This window comes from Colobus angolensis, unplaced genomic scaffold (genome assembly GCF_000951035.1).
Source record: "Colobus angolensis palliatus isolate OR3802 unplaced genomic scaffold, Cang.pa_1.0 Scaffold155, whole genome shotgun sequence".
Lineage (NCBI taxonomy): Eukaryota > Metazoa > Chordata > Mammalia > Primates > Cercopithecidae > Colobus > Colobus angolensis.
Genome location: NW_012114655.1, coordinates 4,430,428 through 4,443,536, shown reverse-complemented (window position 1 = coordinate 4,443,536; position 13,109 = coordinate 4,430,428). Strand labels below are relative to the sequence as shown.

Sequence of the window (13,109 nt, the reverse complement as noted above, 5' to 3'; positions counted from 1 at the left end):
AGTCTCGCTCTGTCGCCCAGGCTGGAGTGCAGTGGCGCAATCTCGGCTCACTTCAAGCTCCACCTCCCGGGTTCCTGCCATTCTCCCGCCTCAGCCTCCTGAGCAGCTGGGACTACAGGCGCCCGCCACCACGCCCGGCTAACTTTTTGTATTTTCTGCAGAGACGGGGTTTCACCGTGTTAGCTACGATGGTCTCGATCTCCTGACCTCGTGATCCACCCGCCTCAGCCTCCCAAAGTGCTGGGATTACAGGCATGAGCCATTGAGCCCAGCCTCACTGTGGTTCTGAATTGCATTTCCTGGATGTCTAATGATACTGCATATATTTTCATGTGTTTACTGTCCATTTGTACAACTTCTTTTTTTTTTGAGACGGAGTTTCGCTCTTGTTGCCCAGGCTGGAGTGCAATGGCGCCATCTCAGCTCACCGCAACCTCCGCCTACCAGGTTCAAGCGGTTCTCCTGCCTCAGCCTCCCAAGTAGCTGGGATTACAGGCATGAGCCACCACGCCCAGCTAATTTTGTATTTTTAGTAGAGACGGGGTCTCTCCACATTGGTCAGGCTGGTCTCAAACTCCTAACCTCAGATGATCCACCCGCCTCGGCCTCCCAAAGTGCTGGGATTCCAGAGGTGAGCCACTGCGCCTGGCCCAGTCTTTTCCCTTTCTTGATAGTGTCTTTTGAAGCACAAAAGTTTTCAATTCTGAAGTCCAATTCATCTATTTTTTTCTTTTATTGCTTATTTGAGTTATAATACCCCTCTTTTCTTTCACATATATAACATTTTTCATCAAGAGAAACACAAACCTCCCTTAAAATTTTTCTAACATATAATGTGTACTCATTCATCAATCTTAAAACACACAATCAGGCAAGTCCTTTTGAGTACTGAACTCGTTTGGAGTTACAGAATACCACTGCTATATAAGTACATAAAATGTACTTTTCAATTTCCAGTTTTGATTTCTTTAACGAAAGAAAGTGAATGCAGAGTACTTAAGAGCAATCAGACAGCAGAAACCTATACTTTTTTTAAACAACTTTCCCTATATTTTTATTTATTTATTTATTTTTGAGACAGGGTCTGGGTCTGTCTCCCAGGCTAGAGTGCAATGGCATGATCACCTTGACTGCCTGGGCTTAAGCAATCCCACCTCAGCCTCCCAAGCAGCTGGGACTTAAGGCACACAGCACTATGCCCTGCTAATTTTTGTATTTTTTGTAGAGACAGAGTTTCACCTTGTTGCCCAGGCTGATCTTGAACTCCTGGGCTCAAGTCATTCACCCACCTCGATCTCCCAAAGTGCTGGAATTACAGGCGTGAGCCACTGTGCCTGAACCCCCATATTTTTGTAGTTTCTTCTCCACATCTAATTTGAGAGCAATTTTTCTTTTTGAGACGGAGTCTCACACTGTCACCCAGGCTGGAGTACAGTGGCACAACCTCAGCTCACTGCAACCTCCGCCTCCCGGGTTCACGCAACTCTCCCGCCTCAGACTCCCAAGTAGCTGGGATTACAGATAGCCACCACCACGCCTGGCTAATTTTTGTATTTTTAGGAGAGACAGGGTTTTGCCATGTTGGCCAGGCTAGTCTTGAACTTCTGACCTCAAGTGATCTGCCCACCTCAGCCTCCCAAAGTGCTGAGGTTACAGGCGTAAGCCACCGTGCCTGGCCCAAGGGCAATTTTTCAAATGACTTACCCTTGAGTACTTCCAATACATTCAACCTAGTTTTCTTAGAAACAATAATTTCTTTTAGAACTTATAATTCACCAGTTTTATTTAAAAAAATAAGCTTAGAAACAAAATTGACTCTCAATAAGAATATAAATTAAATAGTGGGAGAAAAGTGGAAGATGCACTGAAAATAGGCTTGTCTAGAATGTAAAGTATGCTGTGGCCATCCGACAGCATGGTTTCCAAAGCAAAGAGAATTTCAGCTTAAATCAGTCAACAAGGTTAAGAGGAGACCTTTTCCTATAAAAGTACTGTAAACATGATATTAATAGGTACAATGCAAACCAAAGCATTTTCAGTTTGCGATATGATAGTACAAAATGAATACATCCAAGCCAGGAGTGACAATGCATGCATCCAGTTCCAGCTACTCGAAAGGCTGAGGTGAGAGAATTGCTTGAGCTCAGGAGTTCATGACCAGCCTGGGCAACACAGCTAGAATCCATCTCCAAATTAAGGAAAAGGAAAAAAAAAAAAAAGGTCAGGCACAGTGGCTCATGCCCATAATCCCAGCATTTTGGCAGGCCAAGGCACAGCAGATCGCTTGAGCCCAGGAGTTCGAGCCCAGCCTGGGAAACATGACGAAACCCTGTCTCTACTAAAAACATTAAAAGTTAGCCCAGCATGGTGGTGTGTGCCTGTAGACCCAGCTACTAAGGAGGCTGAGGTGGGAAGGTAGGTTGAGCAGCCCAGGAAGTTGAGGCTGCAGTGAGTTGTGATCACGCCGCTGCACTCCAGCCTGGGCCACAGGAGTGAGACTCTTCCTCAAAAAAAAAAAAATTCCAAAGCTGGGGAAATGAAAAGGGAAATAAAAACATATGCATTAAGAAAGAATTTCCAATAGTTCAGTACCTTGTGCTTGTTCCAGGGGTGAAGCCCTGTTGAAGAGATCTTGGTCCTGCAAGGATTCTGTAGCTCCAGCTGGTTCCTCTTCTGGTCCTGCTGTCTCCATTTGGAAAGCTGACTGTTTGCTGAGAGCATTTGACAAACGCTGACTTTCCACATAGCTCTTTTTCCTAGAGATAGAACTTTTTTATTAGGAAATAGAAGAATGATAAAATGTTAGTTACCTTGGGTAAATCTACAAAATATCTATTAACCAGTTATGTGTTTCACCTCTTAAAAAGAAAAAATGGAAGCAATAAAAGAAACATTTGAGTCTAGCCAGAAAACTACAACTGCTAACACTGCACGGTATTCTGGGGACTGAATCAACCTTTTGGGTCCAGTGATATACAGTCTACCAAAATCAAAGAGAACGCCATACAGCTGCTCTTTCTCTCAAGCAGCAAAAGGTAGTTTTTTAATTTCCAGAATAAGCATCCTTGAAACCAGGCTACATAATACAGCTTTCTAAAATCTGCAGACTTAAAGGATATTGGCATATTTGCTAAAATAGCCAAATCTCTGAATTAATAAAGGTTTCAAGTGTTTTTACTTTTATCCCCAGTCCTGGTTTTTGTCCTTATCTTTCTTTCTGCCTCTGCTGTATTCTGTGCGGATGAAAGTATTTTTCTAACAGGCAATTTTTCTCCCACTCTACTCCAAAAGCTCTTGGGTCTAGAGCAGCTCACTACAGAAAGAGGAGGAGTGGGAATGGAACTTCAAGAAAAAGCCTCTAAATGCAACAAATTCATTACATGACATACTGATAACAAGAGCCGGACTCAAATTTGGCCAGGATGAATTTTTTTTTTTAAAGCCCTTCCATATTTCTCAAATCCCAACCTTTCATGCCTCAGGCAACACTCCAACCCTAACCACAATTTACTTCCCAGTTTCTCCATCTCTTTACTGGAGCTGTAGTACATACAAAGTCACTAGCTTAAGCCAAAGGTGCACTCATGGGTAGGTACAGGAAAATTTCATTGAGTACAGGAAAGGAAAGGCATCGGTGGAAAGACTAGACACAGTTACAAAGTCAAGGGGTAACGAGGACAGAAAGGAAAAGAGGTGGGGGAGCGAGATGGTGATAGGAAATAAATAAACAACAAGTCAGGGCATTTAGGTCCATTCCGTATTTTAAAGCCCCACCCTGAGAAAAGTGTGTAGTATGACCACCAGAACTTCAGAATGACAGGGACAGTTGAGAGCAGGGCACTCTACGTTCACCACCATCCCTCTAAAAATGCTACTTCGTCAAAACTACAGATATCCTATATTTTTATTAGCTCAAAACAACTTTTCAAACTAAGTCACAAGTTTCAAGTTAAAGAGGAAACAGCAACTTCCAAGTGTCCAATAAAATGACAGCAAGGAAAGCTACATAAGTGAGGCAATCTGGGTAAGAACTACCAGTCCTAACCCATGCTTACCCCAGATTCTGGAATCCAAAAAGCAGATGGGGTGTGCAGGGGAAAGAAAGCCACAATCCAAGAACAGAAGGGCCCAGAAGCAGAAAAGGAAACGAATCTGCCAGGAAGAACCACAAAAATGTTCCGTGACTACAGTCAGAAGGTGGGCAGGAGGGAGTCGGGAAGGGCAGGAGAGGGGGGACTGAAAGCCCGGCATGAAGTGTGGCAGGAGCACCCACCCTTCTGTCCCCTCCCAGAGACAACAGCCATGCACACGCGACAGTGAACACCTGGCAAGGGGGAGGGAAGGGCTTGCCTGCAATCCAAGTACAGAAAATGCCTGTGGGCCGGGCGCGGTGGCTCAAGCCTGTAATCCCAGCACTTTGGGAGGCCGAGACGGGCGGATCACGAGGTCAGGAGATCGAGACCATCCTGGTCTACACGGTGAAACCCCGTCTCTATTAAAAATACAAAAAAACTAGCCGGGCGAGGTGGCGGCACCTGTAGTCCCAGCTACTCGGGAGGCTGAGGCAGGAGAATGGCGTAAACCCGGGAGGCGGAGCTTGCAGTGAGCTGAGATCCGGCCACTGCACTCCAGCCTGGGCGACAGAGCAAGACTCCGCCTCAAAAACAAAAAAACAAAACAAAAAAAAAAGGAAACGCCTGTGGAGAACGAAGTGACGGCAGTAACAATGGCCCAGAAGAAAGCACTAAACATCTGGCATAAAATGTAAGACTCCAACCTGCGCCCTCTACAGTAAATGGCCAGGAACAACGTCCCTCTTGCGTGGAAGTCAATGAGAAACGAGGGTTACATACACAACAGTAAGGATGCTCACACTAGGCAGCCTAGAAGACAGCCACAAATCAGACAAGAAAAAAAGGAGCAGTTCAAGAGACAAAAATTAAAATGAACAAACTATACAAGCAGCCCTGGAGAAAAGGAACAGTTTACAGAACTTTCAAAATTTCTAATTAGAATCTTCAGAAGTATCCATGTAGCTGTTACAGTCAACCCTCAGTATACGTGGGGGACTGGTTCCAGGACCCCCGCATCTACCAGAATATGCAATATTCAAGTCCCACAGTTAGCACTGACTACATTCGGGTTTCACATCCACAAATACTGTATTTTCCATCCACGTTCGGTTGAAAGAAATCTGCTTATAAGTGGAGCCACACAGTTCAAACTTGGGTTGTTGAAGGGTCAACTGTACATCCACAAAAAGGGCCCATTTCTAAAAAAGGTAAAAAAAAGAGCTCTCATGATTAAAATTACGATTGCCAAATGATTTCATGAGCAGGAAAAAAAAAGAAACTTATCTAGAACAATGTCTTTTTGCACTAAAACAGAAAAAAAGGGAAAAAAATAGAAATAGAACAACCCAGGCAATCCAAAACAGTAGTTCTGGAAAAAGAAAAGGAAAAACTAGAAGAAAAACCGTAATTATCTCGAACTGATCTCCAAATCAACGCCAATTAGAATTCAGTGAATGGGGAAAACAGCCCCACCCACAAGGGACTCGGACTGGATTCTAAAATTTCCAGACAAAACACAGTTCAGATAAAACACCAAGGATTGAGATTACACCAGACTTCACGTGCAATGTAGCAATCTTCAAAACTGTGTGAAAATTTATTTTCATCCTACAAGTCTGTACTCAGCTAAAGTATTCATTTATTCCAAGATTAGAATACATTGTGAAACACAAATTCCCTCCTCCCCAAGAAAGGGTCAAAGAAGTCACCAGGAGACTGGGGCTAAGCGTCCAGGGAAGCCTCTCCAGGAGACTGGGGCTAGGCCTCTGCAGGAGACTGGGGCTAGGCCTCTCCAGGCTGCTGCCTCCAGCACAGCATCCACGGAAGCCTCTCCAGGCTGCTGCCCCTCCAGTACAGTGTCCAAGGAAGCTTCTACTCAGACCAGCAACTCAGGGCTTCAGACTGTTCAAAAGTCAAGAGCTAGCTCCAAGCACTTACCTCCCCCCAGGCACTGAGTCTAAGACTCCATCTCGCCAGGCCTCCTGTCTTCCATCAACAAGGACCAACAAGACCAGTTTCCAGAGCTCCTGGCCTCCAGCAAGAGTCAAGAGGATACCCCCGAGGTGTCCTCCCATCCCTGACACCACAGGTGAGTGGGGCCACCTTCACAACGCCCTTTAACCACCGATTCTCAGTTCCTAAAACCAGCCCAGGATGCCTCACTGCTGGCACTCCAAGCCCCTTAAGACTGCCCAGCCCTTCTACTCCCCAACAAACAAAACCCTGCTACTGTGCCTTCTGTAATTTACAGAGCTGGGCTGACAAGATCTGCCATTCCCGAATCCCTTCTCGGAACATTCCTTTCACCTCACTGCTTTAATGAAAGCCTGAATATCCTGTGAGGACATTACTACCCCCAAGCTCTGCCAAGGGGGACCCTCATCTCTCCCACAGCCGGGGCATCATCACCTGGTGTGGAGACGGAATACATACGCCCTTCTTGCCCTCAGTGCCACTTCCAGGTCACTCTCCCTAGAGCCTCACAGCTTGGAATCACCCACTACCCCTCTTGCCTCTAGTACCACAACTATATGCTGCTGACCCCACCTGCACCTCCAACCCATCTGTACCACCACATCACTCTCCCTCCCACTGTCCATACCCTCTCCTCCTCCTTAACCTAAAGCCCATGGCCAATCTGACATCCTCAGCAACCCTGTCCCTCACTCTTTTCATAAACTACAACCCTGGTTAAATCCAACTCTCTGCCTCCTCTTCACCGGCACTCCTGAGTTCAATGTGGCTGGAGAAACATTGCAATCACCCTGAACAGTCATGCCCATGGCCCTCAAGTTGGGCCCTTGATGTCGTCTAGGAATCCTAGCATTTTAACCCTGTCCATTCATTTTCCTATGCTCCCATGTGATAATTTTACATCTTTTTTTTAAACCACCAAACTCCTCCTCCTCCACCCTCACTCTGACTTGATGATTATACTTCCTACTTCACTAACCCTACTTTCAGCCTGAAGCACTGAAAAGGTAACTTCCACAGATTCTTACCACTACATGCAGCCACCCAGGCCATCCTCCCACCTGTTCCCGCAGAGGAACTGTCCGCAGTCCCACCCAGCTAAAGCCACTCCCCCCGCTGCACACTGTGGCCTCCCCTCTCTTACTGACACAGACATTACTGCAGCAATTCTCTTCCCTTTCTACATCGCCAAGCTTTACCCTTTCCAGGAGATTATTCCTGTTATCACGTAGACATGCAGCAACCTCTCCCACCACAAAAAAAAAAAAAAAAGTGAAACTTCTCTTCAGCCACGACAACCATCCAGCTATCACAACCTCCTTTCTCTACTCCCTTTCACAGAAGAACTCCACACGCTGTCTGCTGCCTCTAACAGTAACTCCCGTTCTCTCTGAAACTCGCTCTGAGTAGGCCATCACGGTGCCTGTCCCTACTTCCACCAAACTACTTACTGGGGTTCCGAATGACCTAATCTATGCTAATTCCAAGGGTCAGTTCTTTGCCCTCATTTTATTTGACATAGTTGGGTAACTCTTCTTTTACACATGCTCTTGACATGGCTTCCAGGATGCTCTGTTTTCCTCCTGCCGCTGATCACTACTCTTCACCTCGCTGTTGATGCCTCCTGTCCCCAGCTTCTCACTGTGAAGCATCCTCAGGACCAGGCCTGGTTGCTCTCTTCCATCTGCCTCACTTCCAGACAATCAAGACTCAGTGCCATGCTGCTCCCACTCTCGCCTCCTACAGTCTCTTCCACATAACAGCCAGAGTGGGCCTTTTTTTGAGACAGGGTCTCTCGCTGTCATCCAGGCTAGAGTGCAGTGGTGCAATTACAGCTCACTGCAGCCTGGATCTCCTGGGCTCGAGTGATCCTCAGAGTGGGCTTTTTAAAACACAATTCAGATGTAGCCCTTTACTGGCTTCCCGTATCTCTGAGTCAAGGTCTCTGAGTCAAGGTCCTGCTCACCACCTCGCCAGCCTCCCTGAGGCTCTGTGAACCACACGGGCTACACGCCTGCCTTAGTTCCTTCAGGCTGGCTGCACCTTTGGCCTGAAGTCTGCTTCCCCCGGCATCCACATAGTTAACTCCCTCCCTCAAGTCTTGGCTCAAATCTTTTTTCTTTTTTTTTGAGAGAAAGTCTCACTCTGTTGCCCAGGCTGGAGTGCAGTGGCGTGATCTCGGCTCACTGCAACCTCCACCTCCCACGTTCAAGCAACTCTCCTGCCTCGGCCTCCCAAGTAGCTAGGATTACAGCCACATGCCATTACACTGGGCTAATTTTTGTGTTTTTGGTAGAGATAGGATTTCACCATGTTGGCCAGGCTGGTCTCAAACTCCTGACCTCAGGTGATCTACCTGCCTTAGCCTTCCAAAGTGCTGGGATTACAGGCGTGAGCCATTGTGCCCTTGGCTCATATCTTATGTCCACAATGAGACCCATACTGAACACTGCCTTCAGCCTTCCTAATAACCCTCCTTATCATATTCTACTTTTTTCTAGCACTTTTCCCTTCTAATATACTATAAAATTAGCATATTTTAGTGTCTTGTTTAACAGCTGTTTTAATCACTGGCATCTCCTAACCACCTGGAAAAGTGTGTGGCGCACACAGTAGGCACTCAGTCAAAACTGCACAGCGAAGCAATGAATGAATACACAACGGTTAATATCTTTAATACAAAGAAAGCACTTATATATAAAGACTATCAAGAGGCAATTCACAACATAAATATAAGTAATGAACAGACACTAAAGTAAGTTCAATTCCATAAACACTCAAATACAAATTTAAACACAGAAAACAAGATTGTCTGTCATACCACCATTACCATTTTGGTTTTTTAGACTTCCAGACTTTCTTCTATGCACATACACGTGTGTATTATACAAATTATTTTTCCCTCCAAAAATCAAAGATTAAAAATAGGACCATCAGATGCTGGGCAGGGCTGGGAGAAGCTGGCATTTTTATCACACGTCTACTAGGAGAAGAAACTGGCACAAGTTTTCTCAAGAGCAACGTGTTAACCTGTCATGGCCTTTAAAATACACTGTTTTTACCTCAGCAATTTAAATCCTAGAAATCTTAATAACATCCTATGTGTGAAAAATGTATATATAAATGTACATACAGGGAAGTTCACTACATTTATAATAGCAAAACTGGAATAATCTAAATGACCAACACAGACCTGAGTATATAGTCCATTAACATTATGACACAGATTCATATTAATAGCAACTGAAAGCTGAACATAATACTGCATCTTAATTTTTTGTGTAATAAACAGAATAAGAGTTTAACTTATTTTGTAAAAAAAATAAATAAATAAAATTTTCATTTTTTTTCTATAGCTTCATATTAGAAGTAAAAAGAATACTTAAAGGCATAAATGCACATACAAAAGTTTGTAGTATGGAAGACTACAAATAAAAATGTACTAAATGGCTGTTCTCTAGTTAGTGGGATTATAGGCCTTTACTGTCTTCAAATAATTTTCTATATTCTCTTTTTTTTTCAACAGCACACATTAATTTTAGAATAAAAAAAAATGTTTTGAAAGACTAAAAATGTGATTAAAAAGCATAAAGAAAACTCTTGGCTGGGTGCGGTGGCTCACACCTGTAATTCTAATCCCGGCACTTTGGGTGGCCAAGGCGGGCAGTTCACTCAAGGTCAGGAGTTTGAGACTAGCCTGGCCAACATGGTGAAACCTCATCTCTACTAAAAACACAAAAACAATTAGCTGGGTGTGGTGGCACATGTCTGTAATCCCAACTGCTCAGGAGCCTGAGGCAGGAAAACTGCTTCAACCAGGGAGGCAGACGTTACAGTGAGCCAAGATCATACCATTGCACTACAGCCTGGGCAACAGAGTGAGAGAAACTCCGCCTCAAAAATAAAAGAAAAGAAAACTCTCAAAGATTCTTAGAATTAATCAGAATTACTTACAGACACAATCACATTGTCACTTTCCACAAGACTGCGTAAGACCTACTTTTAACATAATACAAGCAAATGAAAGCATGAACTTACTCATCATCCTGGAAGCTAAGCTGTAACCTCTCTCTTGGTTCAGCATCACTCTGGCTTCCGGAAGATGACCCGGATGGAACTGAAAATCTCCCTTCCACTAAGTAAGATGACTGGACATCAGGATACCTACACAAGAAAAAATTTTGTTTTAATTGTTAAGAATTAAATTACACATATTTAAATGTCATCATGACATACGGCTGCATGACAGTAAAACCAACCACCACGGACAAAAACAAATACGGCCCCTACACTTCAAACCATCATCCTCTGTGCAAAGCACGGAAACCTGTGGCTCAGCAACGGGGAGTTTATCTGTACTCAACAATACAGTCACAAAAATCTTAAAGCCATAAGAGCTGACAGCGTTAACACAACCCCTTCATCCCAAAGGTCAAGATGATGCTCCTCACTAAATGTTTAGGTTGAGAGAAGACGGGAAAGTTTAAGCATAGGCAAACTTTATATGTTACGCAAGATCCTACATATAATGGATGTATAAACTATACACAGTACAGTTGAAGATACAAAACAAGGTGTATTTAACCAAACATCAATCTGGTAATAAAACAGAAATTTTAAAAGTAAAGAAAATAAAAGCTGGTTGAGTTTTGGGGGTTTTTTTGAGACAGTCTCCCTCTGTCGTCCAGGCTGGAGTACACTGGCCCAATCTCAGCTCACTGCAATCTCCGCCTTCCGGGTTCCAGCGATTCTCCTGTCTCAGCCTCCCGAGTAGCTGGGATTAGAGGCATGAGCCATCACGCCTGGCTAATGTTTGTATTTTTAGTAAACAGGGTTTCGCTGGCTGGTCTCAAACTCCTGAACTCAAGTGATTTGCCCGCCTTGGCCTCCCAAAGTGCTGGGACTACAGGCCTGAGCCACGACGCCCAGCCTGGTTGAGTTTCTAAGGAAGAGAAACTTGACTTCAGGAGATGAAAGTTACTAGAACAATAAGAGTTACTTGAAGAGTTACTTCACAAACCTAGGACAGACTGAAAGCTGTAAGAGAAAGAGAAAGACAGCCATACAAGTCCAGTAAAGAGTAAACCTGGCTGAAATGAATTAAAAAGTGAGACTCTGACAGACCTCTAAATAGATCCAATGACCCAAAACTCTAGTCACAGGTGACTGGATTTGGAACAGACACCTAACCTAAGATGGACCAGAAACTCATGAGACATGAGGAGACAGTTCAGTGTAGCTAAAAATGTAATTCATAGATGTCTTTTGAGAATTTGTGTTGCCATATTCTGTAACATAAACAGAAAAGCAAATAAAACCAATGTATTGAAAAAGAGAAGAGGCCGGGTATGGTAGCTCACACCTGTAATCCCAACGCTTTGGGAAGCTGAGGCAGGAGGATCACTTGAGCCCAAGAGTTCAAGAACAGCCTAGCTAACACAGCAAGACCCTATCTCTACAAAAAAATTTTTTTAATTAGCAATAAAAAAAGATAGAGAAGAGAATGAGTTATACAGAGAGACACAGAGTGGGATGACAAAAACCCAAGTCCTGATGGCTTCCCAAATCTCAATCCCTGTCCCTTTTTGCAGCAAAGCTCTGCACTCCTCCCCGTGATGACAAGAGGTACTCCTATAACCTTATGATTTATTTTCCTTTGAACTTCACTAACACAACTTGTTTTACATTACTAGCCATTAGTCTGACTGAACTAATACAAATCCAAAACACTATAGACAAAAAAAAAACAATAGACCAAAATAGGTAACTGCTGCTCAAATCCCAAACCTACCCACTGAAAAGGCAATGCAGTGGGGAAAGAGACAGTAAATTCTACCTTTTCCATATTCATTTCACATATTTGGCCATCTCCCTCATAGACAAAACAAAAAGCTCAAGCTTGACTGCGAAACATAACATAAGTATCAGCATGCTGTCGGCTTTATGGACGGGGAAAAAATCTGCTCAAACAAATCTTACCTGTTATCAGTGCTGGATCTATTCCTAGCCAGTGTGGAAACAGCAACCGGCAAGCCAAGATTTGAAGAAAGAGTGACATTTTCCAAAATCCCACTGTTACCAAATAATGAATTGGTAAGAAAGCTTGGAAATGATTCTTCTGCTATACCTCGAAAATCTTCCATCTCACTGCAATAACAAAAGTATTTCAATAGGTCACATATTACTATAAAATGTTTTTAAATGATTAAAAGCATCATCTTAGAAAACTAATAAATCTTGGGGAAAAAATCCTTTTTGTAGCATCAGTAAGGGGGAAATAGGCAAATAGTCTGAGGTAAAATAAATCTCAGAATACTTTGCTACTTTATAGATGAGAATAGAAACGTTAAACATTGAACTTATCTTCTTATAATTAACATAATAACGCAATACAACACATTTTAATTTGCTCTTTGCTTGCTGTAGCAAGGAAAATGAATTACTACAAACTTATCTAGTAAAGAAAGCAAAGATGGCAGAACACTGATGGTATATACAAATGATTTTAGGGCATATTTAAAAGTTTGGTAGTTACGTACTCATTCTAATACAGAACAGAAAAAGTACAACTAGCAAAAATCTAGCCCGGATCTCAGAGTGTCGTTAAGAGCGAATTAAAAAGTGAACACATTCAAAGAAAAATTTTCAGTTAAAGTATAGTTGGCACATGGACAAGGTAAAAGGGGTGAAAGGGGTACACAAATGACTGAATCTGGAAAACACCAGCACAAAACCTGTGCTATTACTAGAGAACTTGACCACGGTACTCTGAAGATGTTAGCCAGTCTCAACAATTTTTCAGAGTATGTATCATATACACACTGCATGGAAATCAGTAAAGGAAATAATGACAGGAGGACAAAAGGATAAATAATCAGGAAAAGCTAAAAAAAAGAGAGGATATTGGCAATGTGCCTTGAAGACTGAGAAGAACCTTTAAAAGGCAGAGTATGGGATAAGAGAGTTTATTTAGGATGACAAACATGAGCCAAGAAGGAAAAGAATTAAATTTTATTGCATATCTACTAACTTAACTCACTGAATCCACAGGAAATCTTACAA

The 13,109-nt window shown here is 43.2% G+C and overlaps 1 protein-coding gene across 1 annotated transcript in view; it reads right to left on the bottom strand.

Moving 5' to 3' along the window:
* Nucleotides 1-13,109, bottom strand: part of CEP192 (centrosomal protein 192kDa) — a 144,529-nt gene that overhangs the window by 123,762 nt on the left and 7,658 nt on the right. Inside the window, 3 exon segments of the mRNA XM_011936637.1 lie at nucleotides 2,593-2,768; nucleotides 10,086-10,211; nucleotides 12,027-12,194. Of these exon segments, the coding sequence (XP_011792027.1) occupies nucleotides 2,593-2,768; nucleotides 10,086-10,211; nucleotides 12,027-12,190 (466 nt within the window). The 5' untranslated portion in view covers nucleotides 12,191-12,194.